At 33.8% G+C, this 21,226-nt stretch overlaps 3 protein-coding genes across 3 annotated transcripts; all 3 read right to left on the reverse strand.

Moving 5' to 3' along the window:
- Window positions 1-1,318: 1,318 nt before the first annotated feature.
- LOC18020779 (protein-tyrosine-phosphatase MKP1) lies at window positions 1,319-5,196 on the reverse strand. Its single transcript, XM_006403416.2, has 4 exons — window positions 5,070-5,196; window positions 2,122-4,749; window positions 1,669-1,832; window positions 1,319-1,571 (listed from the first exon to the last, which is right to left on the reverse strand). The coding sequence occupies exons 2-3, from the start codon at window positions 4,441-4,443 to the stop codon at window positions 1,776-1,778; spliced, it is 2,379 nt and encodes a 792-aa protein (XP_006403479.1). The 5' UTR covers window positions 4,444-4,749; window positions 5,070-5,196; the 3' UTR covers window positions 1,319-1,571; window positions 1,669-1,775.
- Window positions 5,197-7,483: 2,287 nt separating this feature from the next.
- LOC18020780 (beta-hexosaminidase 1) lies at window positions 7,484-11,483 on the reverse strand. Its single transcript, XM_006403417.2, has 15 exons — window positions 11,070-11,483; window positions 10,872-10,955; window positions 10,754-10,789; window positions 10,426-10,537; window positions 10,254-10,324; window positions 10,003-10,133; window positions 9,853-9,869; window positions 9,691-9,739; window positions 9,324-9,424; window positions 9,042-9,101; window positions 8,907-8,940; window positions 8,630-8,728; window positions 8,330-8,389; window positions 7,966-8,216; window positions 7,484-7,859 (listed from the first exon to the last, which is right to left on the reverse strand). The coding sequence occupies exons 1-15, from the start codon at window positions 11,430-11,432 to the stop codon at window positions 7,684-7,686; spliced, it is 1,644 nt and encodes a 547-aa protein (XP_006403480.1). The 5' UTR covers window positions 11,433-11,483; the 3' UTR covers window positions 7,484-7,683.
- Window positions 11,484-11,982: 499 nt separating this feature from the next.
- On the reverse strand, window positions 11,983-13,455 carry LOC18020781 (photosystem I assembly factor PSA3, chloroplastic). Its single transcript, XM_006403418.2, has 3 exons — window positions 13,013-13,455; window positions 12,567-12,731; window positions 11,983-12,407 (listed from the first exon to the last, which is right to left on the reverse strand). The coding sequence occupies exons 1-3, from the start codon at window positions 13,382-13,384 to the stop codon at window positions 12,084-12,086; spliced, it is 861 nt and encodes a 286-aa protein (XP_006403481.1). The 5' UTR covers window positions 13,385-13,455; the 3' UTR covers window positions 11,983-12,083.
- Between the last annotated feature and the right edge of the window lie 7,771 nt (window positions 13,456-21,226).

A 21,226-nucleotide genomic window follows, 5' to 3' on the forward strand; every position in this document is an offset into this window, starting at 1 on the left:
TAGGCGGTTTAGGAGGAACCCTAGGGGAGCCGAATATGATTAGGGTTTTATCTAGGGTTTTAACGGTTTGGAAAACATATTTTGGATGTGATTTCGAGATCTATAGGATCTGTGGTCGATGGTTTTAATAATTTCACAAGGACAACAAAGAAATCACGTGAAAAGGACTAGGGTTTAAGCATTATGACTTACGATTTTGAAGATTACAAAATCGTGAATCAAGCTTAGGATTTAGGGTTGATTTTCTTAGTTTATTCAATCAAGTGTTTCAAGCAAGAGAATCAACAATCAAATAAGCTGCAACAAGCTTATTAAACATGAAGAAAATCGAATAGGTTTATGCCATAAACATGGCCAAAAACGGTTGTTAGGTTTTTGTAGATTAGGGTTTTATAAAACGAGTTTAAAACCTTTGAACATGCATAAACTTGTAATTTAAACAATCAATCAACAAGTTATGAATCAATCATCAGAGTATCAAACACTTTCAATCAATTAGAGATCGATTTTTTTTTTTTATAGGGTTTTGAAGTGTTTAAACAACAGGTTCTATGGCTCTCAGTTTTAGAAGATACCTTTTCCACCTTTGGATTTCTGACAGGCTAATGAAACTGGGAGCTAATAGACCTCAGTTAGCCGCTACAAATTCCAAGGATTGATCACCAAAACTGGAGAAGCTGCTGGTTGAAGAAGGAAAAACTCGGATCTGGTTTTTTTTTTTTCGGTTGATCGTCGTGTACTGTAAGTGTGCGTGAGGGCGCGTCCGACGTTGGATCGACAAACGGTTTTCACCAGTAGATTCGTCTCGTCGAGGGCTTCGATTTGATATGTAGATCGTCTTCTGGTTCCTCACGGTTTTGAAGATATGCGTCTTTTAAGTTTCGACTTGCTTTTAGGGTTTTGGTGGTGGCCGGATTTATTAGGGTTTTTCGCTCAGAGAGTCTTATCGTGCTGATAACGTGTTGTGAAAACTTAGAAACTTTATTAATCACTGGAATGTATATATAGAGTACATAGGAAATCTAGGTTAAGTACAATGCTCTGATGGGCCTAATGGGCCGGTATAAGAGTCCATATATGATATGTGTTATAACAGATAACAGTATTTGGAAAACTTTGAATATCAGTCGGCTAAAGGGTTAATTTTATTGACGCATTGATTTGACTTTACGACATTTTTGGACTCTTGAACGCACATATCCACTAATAGAACGCAACGCAACATTGTGTGAACGTATATACATTGAAGGAAAATATTTACTATAGTGATGGAGGGACACTTGTGTAGCATAGACCGCATAGTGATTTATGCAATTGCTAAAAGAAAAAAAGTATTATGTTGAATATTAAAACCAATGTACATAGTCTAAAAAAAATGCTGTGACTTCAGCAAAAAGGGAAAGTGCATTTGCTATTATATAGATTCCTCTTACAGCCTTAACCTTACAATTCTATCTGATAATATGCTAATAATGGCCCTTGAGGATACAATGTGGAAGAAGCGGCTTTCCAAACTGTACAAGAGAGTTGTTTCTTCAACATAACTTCCATAACAAGTGAGAGAGAGGACCCTGCAAAACCAAATGGACACTTTGGTTTATGAGAATTTGGGTTTTATTGGAAAAGTAAAGACAAAGTAATATGGAATGCGTTTAGAGAACTTCTCACCTGAGCTGAATGCTGTGACTGAAAATGGAAAAGTGTTGAGTTGAAGGAATCTGTGAAAGAAAAAAAAAAGCAAGGACGATTAAATGTGAAGAACTTGCGGGCGGGTGCTATAGCGCACTCAGCAGCGCAAGAAACTCTGTCTGATCCTCCGCTTCCCTAACTATCTGTGGACAAAAGGAGAAGCAACTTATCAGTTACCAAGCAAGCACTAGAGATCAATAAACCACTACTACACTACCAAAATACAACTCCTGAAATAATAAGGATTCAACGTCTCTTGACATAATAGACCATTAAAAAAATCTATGATCCTAGTTTTGACAGCACCAAGTAATGAAAGTACTGAGATTGTAATCTCCAGTTTCAAATTTTTTATTTTGGTTGCATAAGACACGACTAAAATCACCAAGCAGACTTTTTAACACTAGTAAAAGTCCAAATTCTGGCTATTACCTTTATAGGGGTATCTTTAGGCAAGTTCATCTGAGACAAAATGGTTTCACCAATCTCTACCCAATCAAGATTCTCCACAGTGTCCATCGCTTTGTTGCTATCTAACATAGAACGGTTGCTATCGAAAGAGAATGACTTTCCTATCCAAATGTACAAATTTCTACTACCGGTTCCTCCTACATCATTACTTGGCAACGGAATTCCTATAACAGATTCTGAATCTAAGTGAGCTCTGCTCAGTTCTGTAATCATCTCCATACTTGGCCACAGACAACCGAAAGGCTGTCCAAAGTCGCCACTTCCTGATTCACGTTTATCAGATTTACTGCAACTGATTAAGGATATCATTTCCTTCTGTGGCAAATCTGAATCTACAGTTCTATCAGAAGGTACTGTCCCCTCGCCATCACTTAATGGATTTAGATCACCATTTCTAACACCCTCCAAGTTGAACACAATGTCATTACTATCATCCGGATGTAAAGTGAAACCAGTTGTTCCTCTGTTGGAATCAGCTAAACCAGGCAGCTTCAGTGGCCTTTTCAGATTGCCTCTACGCTCTGCAAGAGAAGGTGAAACCTTTCTATTTGGTGACGGTTCAATATACGGCTGTGGAAAATTATTGACACCAAAAGACTCTTTAGGAGAAGTTTGGGACGGGAGGAGAGATAGGCTTGAAAAGTTTGGCAATGTCAAAGATGGTGGAATAGAAGAAGGTCTCAAGGACGAGAGCCCAGAAGTTTGTGAGAAACTCTTTAGGCTATTCCTTGAATTTGTCGTGCATACCGAATCAGGAGAAAGAAAAGGAGGTGACGCAGACGATGATGAAGAAGTTGTTGATGAAGGTGAGCCTGATGCATGCACGATCATCATCGAATCAGAGTAGACCCTGGAAAGTGGCGTTTTGGAGACAGAACGAAAACCCTTCTCAAACCTTGATGCAAACTTGCATTTCAGTGAACTCCAACTGTTTTCCCTTGCAGGAAGATGAGTCTCATGTTCGTTGTTGGATGATGCTAGAGTTGGCACAAAACCTCCCTCGATTGCTTTCTGGAAAATCTCAAAGTCCAGATTATATGCATCGACCTTCCTGTCACCTGGTTGAGTTTTAACAACCGAGTCCCCAATCATAGGCAAAATGCTTGCAAAAGCGTCCCAGTAATAAGTAGGCTCCTCGCCTTCTCTGACCACCATAATAGGCGCTTCAACTTTCTCATATCGAGCAATCTGACAAACAGCAGCTTTTGCATCTCTTTCCATGATGGCTTCGCATTGCCTACCAACCCAAATGTATATTGCAGAGGGCAATTGAATGATGAATGCACCTCTAGAATCCAGAGAAGACGGGCAAGGATCATTCAACAGTTTTGGAACAAGATGCAAAGGATCATAAGGGGAGTGCGGAGACATTTTGTACATTCTAAGTAAGGAAGTGGGGCTAAGCGGGAACGCATGAACCCTCTTCTGGCACTGTAACAATTGGCAAGCAAAGCCCATGTTAGGATCAGCAATTCCTCTAGCAGACTTCACATACTGAAATGCATCATCAAAACTCTGCCCTTCTCTCCACATTAGATATGCTATCACCAATGAGGTAGACCGTGAAACCCCTTGGCAACAGTGAACAAAGATCCTTCCACTTTGCTCCCTAACATCTTCAAAGTAGTCAAACACATCGTAAAGAATACTAGTTATATCCTCTGATGGACTATCCTGTAACCACAACGACCGGTAACAAAAATCAGACTTGAAATATTCCGGACAGATAAAACCAACGCAGTTCAGGATATGTGTGATTCCATTCTTCTTCAATATGTTCTTGTCTTTCGCCACAGCATCTCCACCCACATAGATATGATCAGCGACCTTTGAACATTCTTTATCAAAGTAAGCAATCTTCTCCCTCTTAGCTAGACCAGAGCTCTTATCTGGGACCCGCTGCTGCGTTGATGATAAATCAAGCTTCAGTCTCTCCCCGGTTTTGTTCCCGCTAGGTGTAGGTGGATGAGGCCACTCACCTACATCATCTGAGCCCGCCTTCGGCCACTCATCTAAGCTCCTTCTGGAAATGGAAAGAGGCTGCAATGGCGGTAAACAAGCTCTAGCTTTACTGTTATGATGTGATCGAGGTGTTAAAGGAGCAGCTGGACATCTTCGACTCGGCCCAGAACTGTTAGCATACGGATTGTTCAGATGCTGCTCTTCACTCTCAGGAACTTGTGATGCAGTACGTGAAGCAGACCAAGACGCAGACCGCCAAAACATTCTCTTAGAACCAGGAGGAACCTCATCATTCCCCATTGCATCCTCTCTTCCCACCATCCAATCTTTATCTCAGATTACACACGCAAAGACTTCACTTTTTATCCCCAAAATCCAACAAAAAAACTGCTACTTTTCCCTCTCAACATCTACTGCAAACCAAAAAACTTGTGAAGGATCTTTGCTTCTTCCATATACTTTTTACTTCAGCGATGGCTGAATTATACGTCTGATCTAACAGTAATTATCAAGCTCCAGCGAATCCATCAGTCTATTCCGACTAAAACCCTAAAACATACCGAAACCAGGGACACGAAGCAGGAAGCGAGAAGAGTCCAGTATCAGATCAAACACGACGTAGCCAAACTGCAGAAGAAGAAAACGAAAATAAACATCAGAATTAGCCAATTTTAGCGAGAAAGAGCTAACTACAACAAACAGTGTGACCATAAGATTTCAAGCGACGAAATGATTCACAAACAAGAATAAAAACAAAAGAATAAGCAAATTCAATTCGACAAGAAGGACCTCGAGAAAGGACAATACAACCTAAAAAGGAGACATAGACTCGAAACAGAAATCGAGAATCAGATAAGATGGATAAACAAAAAGGGCTTGAGCAATTCTCCTGGGTTTTCGTCGGACGATACATATATGGGAGACAGAAAGAGAGATTTGCAACTTACGGAGTGAGGAAGATTGAGAGAGCCGTCAAAGATAGATCCTTTTATTTTTTCTTCCGTAGAGAGAGAAAGAGAGATTGGGGCAAAGCGCAGGGAAGATGAACACAAAAGGAAAGATGGGAAGTGGGAGGAAGTAGTAATTTTTTTATTAAGAAGAATATATTAGTATATAAAAGTAACGATGAATTTACCCTTTAATTTAACTATTTTTCTCCTGATTAGCTGCACGAAATTGAATTCTTATAGAAACGCGTTGAAAACTTTGAAATCAATTTGTCAGCATCTCATTTATTGCTTGTCAAAGATTTTAAATTTACTTCTCTCACGTTTTTAGCTTGTACATTTAATTTTAGGACCAGATATTAATTACAGTACCTTAGGATTTAGGATTTTTATACACACAACTCAAATGATTTAAATTTTAAATAGGGTCTGTTTATTCAGTCTTATTCTTTTCTATGTCGAAATTTTAGGTCCAAGTTTTCTATGGTAAGTTGGTAACGTTGAAGAGGAAAAAAAATACCATAATTGATTCAATTATATTTTTTTTTTTTGAGAATTAGTTCATTTCATTAAGAATTTGTACTACAAATTTATTGACAATCTTTGATGAATTGCAAGAAGTAAAAAGCATGATGATATTTTTAATAACTTTTTTCCGTGATAATTGAGAGTAATGATTGTTGTTTAATTTATTCTTTATTTTTGTCTTGTTTGCAATATTAATTGGTTTTCATATGGAGAAGAAAACAAACTTTTTCTCCTCAGAAATAGTACTGACATTCCCGATGGTAATGAATACGATTGTGTTATCAATCATATGTTTAAAGTTAGAACGATAAGCTATTGTGGTGTTACATTTTTCGAACGTAGTGTTGTATAAAAAACTGGCTGTTGTCAACAACAACAACAACAAAAAATCTAAGCTTACTCGGAAAAATGAATTCTATAATTCCATCTAATCGATTTTACGTTAATCTTATTTATATCTAAGAGTCTCTATCGCTACTAATATTTTTATACCGCATAACAATTTCATAATAATTAGTAAAAAGCAGACGTAAACAAAATTAGTAAAAAATAGTTTTGAAAGTACTCTTCTGCTGACCAGGATCGTGTGCAGTAAATTATTTTCTTTCCATAAGATGCTCAGTGGTCAACGTATGATCACATATTTTAGGCATCAATTTTACTAACTACCTTAAATGATCAACGATTTCTTACGCAGTTTCTCTCTTATTAGTGTTTGCTTTGATAATCTAACTTGTACGTAGATCAAGAAAGAAAATTAATCTATGAATTGAAATTTAAATTTATGTTGGATTTTTTGTTAATTTTCGCTAAAAATATATTCATGTATTTTATAAAAAAAAACATTAAAAATCTGAAACGTATTATTTGAAACATACAAATTGAAACTGAAAATGAATCCTATACTGAAACTAATAGACTGTTTTCAAAACTAGCATATACACATTAAAACTATTAATTAATTTTATTTTTTTTAACAAAATTTACCAATCTTTTTGGAATCTGACCAACAAAAAAAATCTTTTTAGAATCACCCTGAAGTTTATAACTTCTAAGTTTCTCTTCACTTACTCTCTTAGAATGTAGTTTTGTTTGGTTAAAGTTCTTAGAACGTAGTTTCTCTTCACTTTAGAATGTAGTTTGTTTTGGTTAAAGTTCTTAGAACGTAGTTTCTCTCCAATCATCTCCAATCATCAAGAAGACAACAACGACTTTAAACTATTTTAAAGCGAGTTAGTAAAACCTCATGAAATTGTTTGTTTGACAAGATAGGTGTAGAACTAGTCAAAACCAGATATAATGTGATATAATATAATGTTGGATTTTCTTGAGAATCGAAGGACGCAGTCGCTATAGATGATGTTCTTTGGTCAATAATTGTAACCTATAGGTCGACGTCAATGCAATATATATCTCTTCTCCTTTTCCTCATTGCTTATATAGATGTCTCTACGAAAATTATATACTATATCAAGAAGAGGCCTGAACTATATACATAGCTTGTTGTACTATTATAATTTAACCGAAAAACATATATAAATAGCTAATTATATATGGGACTTGACTGAGTTCGTATTTGACCTAATTCCACGTTTATATAATAAAATAAAACGTTTGGTTTCGAACGGAAATATATTAATATTCAATGTTTTATTCATTTTCTAAAACTAAAACCAGAACACAATGTTTTCAAATGCAAGTATGCGAATGCACACGTAAATATTTAGCCTTCAAACAATCAAAACTTAAAAATATCGATACAAATCAAAGTTGTAGCTATGTTTAAACATCATTACAGGCCATAGGTCCATGTTGTTTTGCTAGTTCAATTTCGGATGTTATCAACAGCCTCTCTTTTCTAAAGTAAACCAAACTCTGGTGTTTGTGGTAAGAGCACTCTTGTATATATCTAGATCGCAAATTCAGATGTTCTCATGATTGATTATCGTTGCAAGAATACAAAACACAACTTTGATTTGAGTAATCGAGATGAAGACAGGTTATATATATAAAAAAAAAAAACAGTTTTGAGACAAGTGACATTACATATAGTTCAAATTACAATGAGAACATATATGATTTTGGATCACTGAGCATAGCAAGAGCCAGGTCCATAAGGTGGTCTTCGTGCGTACCAGTTATCGACTGGAGCCGCTGGAACGCCACGGTTATTCAGTAGACATCTGAAGTAGTGCAAACGCGGCAATGCGTTTAACGTTATGTTTCCCTTTGACACAGCTTCTCTCGTGCTCCACATTCGTTCTGTTTCATCAACCATTCATTAGCAAAGCAGAGATGAGCATTCAAGTGTTTGAATAAGTACGAGACCTATAACTTTTCATGGCTAAAGATCATTTTTAGAGTTTACCTGCAGCAGCAGCAGCTCGGGGCCAAATCGTCTGAAGTACAACGGATGTATCAGCTGTTTCACCCCACATGCAAACTTCTCCTCCAATCACAAGCTTTTGGAGAGAAGGATCTTCAATTCCATTTAGAGGCTCGGTGTTGTAAACCTCGTCCCACGGGACATCTAGATGGTCTAGGTACCAATAACCTTGGTTACTGAATATGCATCTGAATCCTTTTGCTACTGCCTTTTGACATATATCAGACACTAGCCTGCATGCAACAATATTTTCAATCTCAGTTTTTTTTTTTCTTTTTTTTTAACAGATATCATACAACAAAAAGGATAAGACTTCTGGTTTTTCTATGGTATTGCATGATCTTACCAGTTTTGCACAACAGTCTTGGGATCAAGATCTTTTCCAAAGGAACTGAAAGTCTCTTCCCTAGGATCATTCATAGTCACCACAATATTCGTGTCAATCTTTTGGTTTTCAAATCCATACAAAACAGAACTTGTTAAGGCCAGAATTATTAGAAACCTTTTTTACATTAACAAATTCCTATAAGCTTGATTCAACTTTTGCAGTAAGTTTAAGCTGGAAGAACGGGAGAACTTGACACATAAAATGTATCATAAGAAGCTATACACATAAATTTATTGCTATGTTTGTCAGAGATTATACCAGTTGACTGGTGTCCAATTTTTCGATATTGCTATCTGTTGCGCTCGGAGTACAAAGTATTTGTATGCGTCCTTAGTGGTGAAGTTGCGATCCTGAAGCCTGCAATTAGAGCGATGAACACATCAAACAAAATGATAAAGTGAAATGATGCTTGATGCTGTTTTGTATTTTCCCAATTGTTAAAAAAAAGTGTAATAATAATAATAAACTTAAGAGTCTCTTTCAATGAATGGTTAACGAGACGAGAGGGGCATAAAAAGAAGACACATGACTGTACCATTCCTTGACGTGAGTTGTATTTTTCCAGCAATCTGCCAAAACATGCAACCATCACTAGTCTTGAGGTGTTATAAAGCAAATAACCAAATGAAATGAAACCATAGACTTTAGGTGTTAAAAAAAAAAAACCAACCTGTATTAACTTCATCACCACCCAAGTGGAAAAACTCAAATGGGAATATCTTTCTCATATCTGTTACAAACCGAGATGCGAGAGGAAATATGAGAATCAAAACAGGACATACAGATAGATGCACATATTACACAAACTAAGATGCAAGGCAAGATATGATGTTAGATGCATCAGATTTCCTGATACCTTTTTGCCGCATCTCAAGCTTAACTTTTTAACTTTACAAGATTAAAACTACCTGAGTTAGAAAACTAGAAAAGAAGCTAACTAGTTGAAGTAAACCTGACAAAATGCCCGAAATCACATCGAATGTAAAATTTTTAGTAACGTCAAGAGGCTCTCGGCAAGACAGAGACGGCCAAAGATCAGGGTATCCAGTTCCCCTGCATCCAAAGCAAACCATACGCTCAAAAAGGATAGTTTAAAAGATGATAATAATTGATAGCTCAAAGTCTCAAACCAACACATCATAGCTTATTCTAGAGCATTAGGAGTATAGTAACACAAAGTACATCCACAATTTTTTTTCTTTTTCCAAATCTTAGAAGTTAGTATGTTACACTCTCGGCTGGAAGATAAAAAAACTGTGTATGACTAATAACAGTGTGACATTAAGAGAGAGCAACAGGATCAAAAATATTATTTGTACCATGATTCCGCATGACCAGGGACATCTACTTCAGCCATGACATTAATACCTGCAAGAAATATATAATAGAAATCAGTAACAAATCCGTTTAAAAGCATTCTCAGCTTAAACTATTGAGGAGTTGCTTGCCATAACAATTATGTCAATTAGCCAAGAAAGTACCTCTCATTTTGGCAAACCTTCACAGTGGAGATCGCAAAAGAGGAAAAAACAAAACAAAGAATACTAGTAAATAGAAAGAATAGCTGATGTATTCACTCACTCAATCAAAATATGCATGGAGGACTTGAAATAAGTAAGCAACTTCTATACCTGACAATCTCAGAGGCATCCTCAACTGTATAACGTTCCCATCTCGAATAAGCTCCTTTCCACAAATTAGGATATGTAGGTGTTTCAAGAGGAAATGATTGCTCGTCTACAATGTGCCAATGCAGGACATTCTACCTCACATAACCACCCATGGAAGAAAAAGAAGGGAATAAATTAGATATCTAATAAACCTTGAAAGGAAGTTCAACTACGTGTATTCCCGGAAAAAATAACAATGTATAGTTTCTTACAAGTTTAGCGAAGGACATAGATTCAATTATTTGCTTAATAACATCAATTGGTAAATAATGCCTTGATGTATCTGCAAAAAGGGTATAAGTAGCAAGTAAAAAAACGAGCTCAAGATTGCATTTCTCTTTCAGTTCGATGGAAATGAAAACAAGAGAGAGCATGGAGGCTTACCTATCAGCAAGCCACGGTATTGGAATCTAGGTTTATCTTGAATAAACCAGGGTGCGTTATATATTTGCACAGATTTGGTTAGATAATCAAAAGCACACAATTGGCTAAATGTCTGCAAGATTTTCAGAAAAAGTACTCATTTAAAGCAAAGTGAAAGTTTTTCAACCGCAAATAAAACGTATACACTGTAATATATTTGATCCATAAACCAAGAAGATCATCTGAAATTTAGCTGATTCTTATCAAGAAACTTCACGTCGAGCCACAAGAAACCAATGTGTGTAATCACAGAGTCAAAATGTAGCATTATACTCAAATACTTACACACCTCCAATCCTCTAAGCGCACCATAGACTGTATTAGCCTGAAACCACAAGAAAAAAGTAGATAAGATGATCACAGAACACATTCCTCAGATGAAGAAGATATAATAGCAGCAACAAAACCTCGATCGTGGCTGCTCCAACAATCGATTGCTCTTTCTTCTTCGACACCATCAATGTATAACTCTCATCCACACCGAATTGAAGCTGAAAATAAAACAGAAAACAAACCAATCTAATTGATTTTGCCACTTCCAAAACAGAATTTAAAATTTCGATTCATCAGAGAGCCAAAGATTTGTTTTTTTTTTTTCTTTTTACCTCCTCAGAATCCGAGTGAACAACGATCTTGAGAGAAGTAATATCATACTCAACCATTCTCAGAAATCTAATCCTGGACAAGAGAGAAGAAGCTCTACCGAAAGAGTGCTTGAAGATCATGCCCATATACCTTTCAAACGCGGCTTTAACAATCGGCGATCCGCCGCCATTTCCAGCTACGATTAGAGAGAGGGAGGGATCCACCGAGAGGGTTTCGTCTCCGGAGGAAAATTCCGCCGGCAAGGGCCATAGATAAGGAGGATAGTCTTGGTGAACAGTCACCGGAGGCGGAGATGACAGAGACGAAGTGATGATAGATAATGAGAGGAATATCAAAAGCGCATGAAGAAGATTCGGTGCCATTGTTCGAAAGAGTTTTGAGTCAACGATTCAAGGAGTATATTTTACATGAATAGGTAGAACTTTAGTCTTTTTTTTTTTTCTTTTTTTTTTTAAATTCTTGTTTCGATTCCATTACACGAAGTCATCATCATCAACAATGTTTCGGTTAGTTCGGTGGAAGCATGTTCTTAACTCTAAAGGTTACTACTTTTTTTTCTACAACGTCATTTTCTCAAACAAAATTACAAACACACTTATTCAGTAAATCTTTTTTTGCTGTTTTCACTTTTGCTGTCATCATTTTTTATAATTCTAAAAAAGTATACAAATTAATCGAATTTAATGAAGAAAAATCAGTAATTTTTGGTCCAAACCATTTTTAAATTTCCTCAAAAGTATTTTTCTGGTTTAGAAATTTGAATTTTGATCATATAATGAATCAAACTTTAGGTTTACAAAAAACTTTAAAAACTCTAAATGGTACCCATTGGAACATACTACAGTTTCTTAGGATTTGTCTCTGTCCAGCCATCAAAGTACTTTGTTATCATGCATATCTCCTAGAGACTACGGACTGCTAAATTCTTGATTAAAGTAACACCAAACATGGATACACTTAAAAATATTGCATTTTCTTTTTATCCGAACTGAGAAAACATGTTGGTCCATTTGTTAAGATTCTATGTTTTGTTGTTGGAGGAACTCAAGATCCTTCCTTTGCATTTGAATAGCTTCTTTAGGCAGCCGTTTCTCAGCCATGAGATTCTCTTCTTCTCCTCCTTCCGCGACTCTCGTAGCCTTGGCTTTGATGATTCTCTCTATCTCAGACTTGTCAACCGATGGGAAAACCGCGGTTAGCATCACTTGAAGAAGCTTCTCATCTTCCTCTTCTATAACTCCTCTCCTGAAGCAACAAGCATAGATTCCTTCAAGAGCCTTTTCAACTCTTAATTCCATCGGGATTGTTGGCGCAGCAACGTTCAACTTTGCCCTTCTCTGCAATTACCAAGAAATCATCAACCTTTCTGAAGCAAAAGACTCTTTGAGATCGAAGCTAAGGAGATGTGTAATGGACCAAATATACCCAATTTTTGACAACTGAAACTCATTTCTTAGCAGAGAACTATATGTTTGCAATGAAGTTAAGAAACCAACCTGCCTAGCTTGAGTCATCAAAGCAATGAAGTTCTGTTCTTCGAACTCGAGATCATTTGAAATGCTAACCCTCGTAACACCTTCAAGGATCTCTTCAGATTTGAGAAGCCCTGCACCTACTGCAGCAACCCAACAGCAAAGAAGCACATACAAAGGTTCTCCTGCCTACCAAAACAAAGCCACTTACAAAAACTGATCACACATCAACACCAAACAAAAGGCAACAAAACTCTTATCCACACAACATCTCAATCGTAAATTATATGAACATAAATGCTAAAAAAGGATTCTTTTATCTTTTAACTGGTGTAGATTCAGAGGGGGAACTAAAATGCCTAGAAAACCATATGTATTAACTGTAAATATCCCAAAAACTTATATGATCAAACTCAAACTATGATAAAAAGAATTTGGAGAAAAATCGAAAGCGAAGGAAGAGAAATCACCTTGCCTCTTCGCTGTTGGAACTCGTAGAAAGCCCTAGAATCAGAAGGGGAGCATTTATTCCCAACTCGTTTGCGAAACTCGGCGAAATCGACGAGATCTCTTCCGACGCCGCCTTCATCGCTGAGAATCCTGGCGAGGAGTCCGATAACCGGGAGAGAACCGATGACTGTGTTGGCGAAGCTGGAGATTGAGTTGGGTTTCTCTATGTATGCTCGGATTGACAAGGCGAATCCTCCTCCGCCGCCGCCGCCGCCGCGTTTGGGGCGAGATGAAGAAGCAGGAGACGACGTGGCGGGGATTCGAAGACGGAGATGGAAGAAGGAAGGGGAGATTTGGTGGGAGGAAGTGGAGATGTGGGAGACAACCACCATGGCTGTGTAAATTGAAGCTTTTTATTGAAGCTCCAATGGATAATCGTATACCTCATCTTTATATACGTTATCTTCTCCATTGGAAGTTCAATTCATCAATTTTTTCTTCTTTTTTAAATGGTTTATTTATTTATTTAAAGTTCTTCACTAGCCTAAGAAAAAAAAAATCAGGTGATCATCGAGGATAATCTTTTTTAAAACAAATTAAACTTGGTTGGCGTCCTCCGATCCAATAATGATTTTACATTATGAGATATAAATTTTTATTTTCGGAGAATATAAGTTAATTGATGCAATTTTACATAAGATTTTCAGTGCAAGTAGAGCATAGTGCAAGTATAATCATATATCGTAGATCTTTATATGCAGATAAAAATGTACATTACAGTTACAGAATAGTCCATTACAGAATAGTCCATATTACTCCATTTGTAATATATAATCAATCAGATGACAGAAAAAAAAACAATTAAATATGTAAATTTATACTTCGTTTTACGTTTTCACAAAAAAAAAGAATGACTTTACATGTGTATTTGAAATTCAATGTACAAACTAGATTCTAACTCCATGCATCCGTACGAGAATATTTTTTTATTGTTTAACGAATTTTATAATATAATTTGTGTTTTTGAGTTTAGATATAATTATTTTTATAAATATATTTTTTAATAAGTGAAAATATTGATTTTTGTGTTTAGATATATTTTTATAGTATTAAATTAATTATGATTATAAAAATATAATTTTAACTCGTCTGCTAATATTAATTCAAAATAAACTACTATAAAAACATAATTCTAACTTTTCCGTTCATATTACCGTATAATATAAATATTTGTTAAAAGTTTGAGATGTATTAACAGTATTATTTAGCATTATAGTTTTCTAAAATTTAATCAACGAAGGGAGTGTACAACTGGTTTTTCAAACCATATTATAGAGTGTATGCAATAATTTTTAATTTTTTATATTTTTATTTTGTATGAAAAATATAGTTTCGATATACATGTATAATTCAAAATTAGTGATTTTAGTTACCAAAATATTTTTAACCCGATTTTTATATATATTTTTAGTTCTATGAATTTTAAAAAATATATTTTTAATATTTAAATTATACATTTGAATTTTACCTATTATTTTATTTTTATTTTGTAAATAAATCATAATCGTAAATATATTATATAAGCAACATAAATATTATATCATTTACATCATTATAAATATTTTATATTTCAAATATGACCATTATTTTTCATATGTGAATTATTTTTTTTTCCAAAAATTCTAGATATTTTTGATAAAAATGTTTAATAGTATAAAAATTATTTAAATTAGAATTTTTAAATCAAATCTAAATTAATATCTGATTTATTATTTTTAATCAAATCAAATCAAATCTAAATTACCTATATTTAAGAAACTCTAAAAATATTTAAATTAATAACTAATTTTCGAAATTAAATATAAATAATTATTAAAATTATTTTTAAACACTTAAAAAAAAATAAAAGTATTTGAAAGCAAGTACTAAATGTATTTTTGTTTTAATATAATAGATTAGTTTCAAAATGTAGACAATACATTAAAAGCTTATTAATTTAGTGATACAACATACATGTTGAAATAAAGCCCAATAAAAGCCTAGAAGAACAGAGAGAGAAAATGTTTCTTTGAGTCGAATACTCATATTAGCCTTCTTTATAGGCCTATGATCATTGGTAAGGCCCACATCTTGATAACGTATAGAAATTACTCAGTCACCCCATGTATATTAAATTTTATATGTACATACAAGTATATATATATAATAGAGATGAAAGAGGTGAAAATTTTTCATTTCCAAAAAAAATTCTGTTGTAGTTACCACATATTTAATTTTTTATTTGCTTATATATATATATATATATATATAATATTTTTTTAAAAAAAAAGAGGTGGAGGAATATGTATTCTAAATTATTAAGCAGCCACATCATTGAAAAAGTTAAGAGCTCTAATCAAACGTTCAAATATATGAAGAAAAAACATGTTTGTCGATGTTTTGTGGTAGAGTAATGAACAATGATGACATTGACTATGAATTAGTTTATTTTTTTGTTGTTGTTTAGTCATATATATTTAACAGTAAAAAATAAAGGTTTTTCGGAAATTAATTTGGCAATAATTTATTCTGATTGTTTAAACGCGGTATTGTGTTTGTCTCTAGATATCATATTAGATTAAAAGGTCAAATGTCTAAAACTTCAAACTTTATAAGTTTTAAGAAAAAAAAAATGAGGATAGTTTGGATCATTACAAAAAAAAAATGCGGAGCACACCCTTGTTTGATTTTACAAGTTTTCCAACTCCAAAATGCTTAAACCGGTTGAAAGTTACTAACATTGGCAAAAATTGACAAAAACATTAGCAAAAGAACTAGCACAATAGATAGTCAGACACAAAACAACAGGAAACACTTTTACCGAAAGAAAACACAAACTCTCGTATACGTAGATGTGGCACAACCAAAATTCATGGGAACGAAATCACCTTCAATTTCAGGTGCATAATGGATGGAAACATTTCGACACATTCTGTCAACGCTAAAACACAACATTATGATTAAAAAAAAAAATATTTTAGATTTTTCACTTTTTCAAGAGATATGTTTTTGAATCTTACCGCTTATCGGTGGCCTCAAGAGTTTTGGTAGCATGTTCTACTGTTTCAAATTCAATCACTGTTGAGTAGCTGATATGAATGCTGAGGATCTTATCGTATCGCCCAAAGTGATCTCGGATGCTGTGCACTGTTGTTGCATCAGGGTCGATCTGACTGACCACAATCGTCTTTGAAGGTTCCCTACTAGGGCCAGCCTGAAAACATGAAAAAAGAAGAGAAATGTATAACAGTTACATATGTATAAATGTATTGTTTCCAAATTTATCCATTTTCATGTATGTTTAATATGAATCAAGGCTTTAAGTGTACTCCGGCTCAACATAAAAAAAGCAAACTGACTAAAGTTCATTGATGTTTGGTCTAATCGAAATTTGAAAAAAAAAGAAAGTTGGAGAAATTGTGAAAAAAATTGGATGGGTTATCATCTAAATCGCAAACTTTCAAACACATAACCTTTCATGAGATTTGGTAATCTTTTACATTATCACCTTTGTTGAATATCTGAAGTCATATTCCGAAGTAAGAGTCTCCTGGGAAAAAATCTGAATTCTACTGTTTCAGACAGAAGCCAAGATTGGATTTCCTGACTTTGAATTATGACTACGAAAAGAATCCTGAATCCAGTTGTGTCATATGAAAGCTAAACTGCGTTTGATGGATAAGTTGCAAATTTCTCAATCAGTCTAAAATCTTTTCCATTTGAATAATGCTAATCTTGGGGAAAATAGAATAGCTTCAATTTAAAAAAAAAAATATGTTTGGATATAAAAATATTTCTATTTTAAGTGTCTCTACGATCTCGTGGCAACAAGGGAATCAGTTGTCATCTTGATATGGATTGACTGGACAGAGGATTTAGAAATTATAGACCGAAATCTTCAAACTATCAAAGTAGTATAAGAGTTTCCTAAATCTGCGTACAACGATCGAATCAGAACGTAAAGTTGCATCCACTATATTGGTGGAGCCGACGGTTTCGATTTGTTTTTGTTATATAGATATGTGTGAAAACTATAAAATATTTTTATTTCAGTTTATTTTCAACATGTATAGAAGAATACTAAATTATTCTTGTTCCCTATTTTTAATTTGGTATTTTAACCAAACAAAGGCCTTTTCATAATATATTGATTAAATTTTGGTATTTTGAAATATCATTTTTCTTACGTTGACAAAAATATGAATAATAAATATATCATTTATAAGGACTATGTAAACTCTTATTCAAGTTAATGACAAATGCCTTCGTCGAAAAACAAAAATAAATAAATATATCATTTAAACGGTTGCTACAAATTAATTGAACCGAATCTTTCGTTTCTACTCGTTATATAATTGGTACAACCAAATAGGTCAGATATGTTAGAACTAGAATAATTGAATTCCTATATGCCCCTATATGATATCATACGTCTTTCACTTGTTTTGGCTCAAAGGAAAAATTACAACAAACTTATTCCGTTTTGCTGACACGGCATGCTCTCATTGGATGATGAAATTCAATCACATCGTACACTTTAACAAGGCAATAAACAATTGAAAATGCAATTGGCTCAGAGTGAAGAAAAATCAAATGGGTGGGTGTGGTCAATAGAATCTCCACTTGTCTTTGCGACAAATTTGGGTTTGCTTTTTGAGAGCTTTTGGTTTGAAAATTGCGTTAAGGCAAATAATATGGACTCTATACTGCACCACCTTTGTCTCTTTTTGCAACTGTTGTCTATTTCTGCTGTCTCGTCTCCAGTGATATTTCATATTATTTTAATGCACTTATATAGTATAATAATCAGAAACCCTACTGCAACGTTACACTCTCGAACAGTCGAACGACGAATAGATATTCCAAATTAAACGGGCATAGAGCAGTCAATAATTCTTGATGGCTTCTCAATTTGGACTAAATTAATATGCATGTGATCGTGATCCAAATGGATTAATCATCAATAACGTTGCAAGAGAATAACCATTTAACAATTTTAAGCCAATTTTTAAGAGCTGATATAGGAAAAGGGAAAATATGAACTCATAAGACTCAAACTTCTACGACTTAAAGATGCCTTTTTTTTTAAACATCGTTTCATTCCACTTTATCCCCTTAAAGATGCCATTGCCAAGCATAACAACAGAAATTAAAGAAGTTAAAGTGGTTATGATTTACTTTCATTATTTGGTAGAAACGTGATAAATAGAAAGTCCGTACTTAGTGCCTAACATAAAAGCTCAAAATTTATCAAAAGTACCCGTTAAGTAAAAGATATTATATATCAAAAGTACCCGTTAAGTAAAAGATAGCCAAAAAGAAAATAGGATTAAAATATTTTTTTCGGGTTTGGATCGAAAAAAGTTGCATATATCTAATTAGATTTTACTCTAGCCATCAAACCAAAATTTGTGTGTTTGTTCATTTTCTCTTGTTTCTCTTCTTTTTTCAGTTTTTTTTGTTTGTTCAAGACTAATGATTTTTGGACATGGTTCAAGCTATTCCTAGCTAATTAATTGCTGAATCTTTTGGGACCGAACTAGACTCTAGATACTCTTCTTCTATTAAGAATGGACATACTACTTGTCTGTTAATTTGACACCACTATAATTTTTTGAAGCATAAAAAGGCATGTATTCTATATAGAAATTGCTTTCTTAATTAAACACACCAATCGTTTTCAAATTCGTCACTTAAATGAAATACAGTCGTAACTATTGATTCACTCATACGGATTCAAATGAAAATGATATCATAATGGTTTGAGTCGGATAAGGAAGTATATAGGTAAATGAATAAGTGGACGAGAGAGAATAGGCGTCTTGTTTGTAATCTTGTTGATGAGAAGGAATGAGAGAGAGAGAGAGAGAGAGAGAAAGAAAGAAAGTGATGAATAGGGTTTTGAATTTGATTCGAAAGAATAGTTGCTGTTTCAGGACTCAAAATGAGAGGTCCACATGATGAGGAATGTATACTTAAATTAAATGTCTGAATTTGATGGATCCTTCTGAAACCTTAGATTTCGACAAAACACCCCAATGTGTTTGTCTGTATTTTCTTTACGTAACCTTTGTAGATTCCCTCTCTCTCTCTCTCTCTCTCTCTCTCTCTCTCTCTCTCTCTCTCTCTCTCTCTCTCTCTCTCTCTCTCTCTCTCTCTCTCTCTTTGTCTCTCTTGCATGTCCATATGCGCCACGTCACTCAGCTGGTTCTGCCATTTGCGATTATTTGATCTCAATCTAGATTGTTACGTGACGTGTCATCATCTCATTGGTCTCGAATCAAAAATTTTAATCTCCCGCGTCCCCTTACCCAACCAGAAAACTATTGATCACATTGATTTTTTTTTTTCTAATTTTTTTTTTCTATTTAGCCTTCCATCATCGTAACGTACACTACACATGACGTACACATGTCATGGTGGTCTACACAACTATATACCCGAATGTATATGTATTCGAGGTTAATTATGAATTGTATCTAACGTCAGATGTAATTTTTTTGGTGATATTAGATGTGAAGTATTCCGCTAATCTGTATCAATGATATCAGTTTTGAGATGAAGCACAATCGTTTATGATTTAAGGTTTTTTCTCGATCTCAATTTTGTTTATATACCTCTAAATCTTCACTTTAATTATTTTTAAAATATACAAATATGTATGTTCATATTATGGAAGTTGGAATAAAGATGGAAGTTGTTTAAAAAAAAAAAAAATGTATGTTCATATTGTTAGGACCTAGGAGGATCAAACATAACTGTTATTAATTAGTGTGTCATACATGTGTGTACGCACTCATTTATATGTAACATATCATGTAAAAATTCGCTGGTTCTTTTATGATATTCAAACTACGACATAATTTTTTAGTTTATGGATTATCGCATAGCATTGAAAATATATGATCCGATCTAATATTTAAACAAGTTCATATCTTGCCTTAACTGAAGATTATATATATACTTTTAGTTGATTCCCTAAAAAATATTAACCACAATACCAAAAAGAAAAGAAAAAAATATTGAAGAGTCGACCATTTTGAGTAGTTATAGACTTATAGTAGGCATCAAAAACATATTTTAGTGCGTAGACTTAAAAATCATGGAGTCGCCAATGGATTTTTATATATGATGTGAATATATTACCAAGATATAACAAGCCTTAATTACATATGCTTTGATGGCAATGAGGTTCTTAGGGCAAAAAAATATAGTAATAATTCAAAAGCCAGGATGAAACTAATTTGGGAACAAAAAAGAGTTGAGCTAGTTATTGGCGAACCATTTGAACAATAGTTCTTCCACAATCTTTGCTAGCTATACCGTTGTGCGGGAAGAGTATCTTGGATGACTTTTTATTCGATATAAGCTTGCTTTAAGAATTGATCAAGTGTCGAAAACAATCGGATTCGGTGAGGTTATCTTAACTGCTCTTACTATCTATTATATTGATCCGATTTGTTTTTCAATTTTTCTTCTTATTATCTATTAGTTATCAAATTGAAAGTCGAACCCCACGACGGTACGTACGTCATCGTAGCTATACAATGAATCTTACTTAACATTTTCTTTTTAAATCCAGTGGAGAGGCTGAGCATCTCCAAGGGTAGAGAACCTCACTTGTATCTCAATAACTAAATATTAATATTTTGATATTAAATAATTCTAAAATTAAATTTTTATTTTAAAACAAAAAATAAACTAATAAAAAAGAGATAAATGGACATAAGAAGTTTTTATGGATATCTCAAAAATTCTCGCTTAAAAATTAATTCTTACATTTTTCCTATTTTTTATTTATTAATTATTTTAATGTTGAAAACTTTCTTAGACATTTCCGTTAAAGATGTAGATATTCTTATTAGAAATGTTCTACCAATAAGACGTAAGATTATAGATATACGGTTACAAAATAATTTTAACCATATATCTATAATCTTAAGTTGTAACGCTTTTGTTGAAGCATTTCTAACAAACTAAATGCTCTAACAAAACGTTAAAATTGTTTCAATTTGTAACCGTTATTAATTTTATGGTTGATATTAAAAAATTATAGATAGCATATATGGTTGATATTGTTTCAATAAATAATATATGGTTAATATTGTTATTTATTTATTTATCACTCCTCTAAAATTCCGTATTTGTATTTGTTGTGATTCCTCCTTTTATGTAATCATGGTTTTACAGCAAAT

The sequence above is a fragment of the Eutrema salsugineum genome, unplaced genomic scaffold (assembly GCF_000478725.1).
Source record: "Eutrema salsugineum unplaced genomic scaffold, Eutsalg1_0 scaffold_16, whole genome shotgun sequence".
Lineage (NCBI taxonomy): Eukaryota > Viridiplantae > Streptophyta > Magnoliopsida > Brassicales > Brassicaceae > Eutrema > Eutrema salsugineum.

What these genes read in the sequence shown, in the direction of transcription:
- LOC18020780 (XM_006403417.2), bottom strand. Translation starts at nt 11,432, where the DNA reads ATGGCACCGAATCTTCTTCATGCGCTTTTGATATTCCTCTCATTATCT. An exon ending in TGGTGATGAAGTTAATACAG is followed by an intron (nt 8,941 to 9,041) that starts GTTGGTTTTTTT and finishes ATGTTTTGGCAG; the next exon opens with ATTGCTGGAAAAATACAACT. An exon ending in ACAACTCACGTCAAGGAATG is followed by an intron (nt 8,729 to 8,906) that starts GTACAGTCATGT and finishes CTCTAATTGCAG; the next exon opens with GCTTCAGGATCGCAACTTCA.
- LOC18020779 (XM_006403416.2), bottom strand. Translation starts at nt 4,443, where the DNA reads ATGGTGGGAAGAGAGGATGCAATGGGGAATGATGAGGTTCCTCCTGGT. An exon ending in CTAAAGATACCCCTATAAAG is followed by an intron (nt 1,833 to 2,121) that starts GTAATAGCCAGA and finishes TTTTGTCCACAG; the next exon opens with ATAGTTAGGGAAGCGGAGGA.
- LOC18020781 (XM_006403418.2), bottom strand. Translation starts at nt 13,384, where the DNA reads ATGGTGGTTGTCTCCCACATCTCCACTTCCTCCCACCAAATCTCCCCT. An exon ending in TCCAACAGCGAAGAGGCAAG is followed by an intron (nt 12,732 to 13,012) that starts GTGATTTCTCTT and finishes TTGTTTTGGTAG; the next exon opens with GCAGGAGAACCTTTGTATGT. An exon ending in TGATGACTCAAGCTAGGCAG is followed by an intron (nt 12,408 to 12,566) that starts GTTGGTTTCTTA and finishes TGGTAATTGCAG; the next exon opens with AGAAGGGCAAAGTTGAACGT.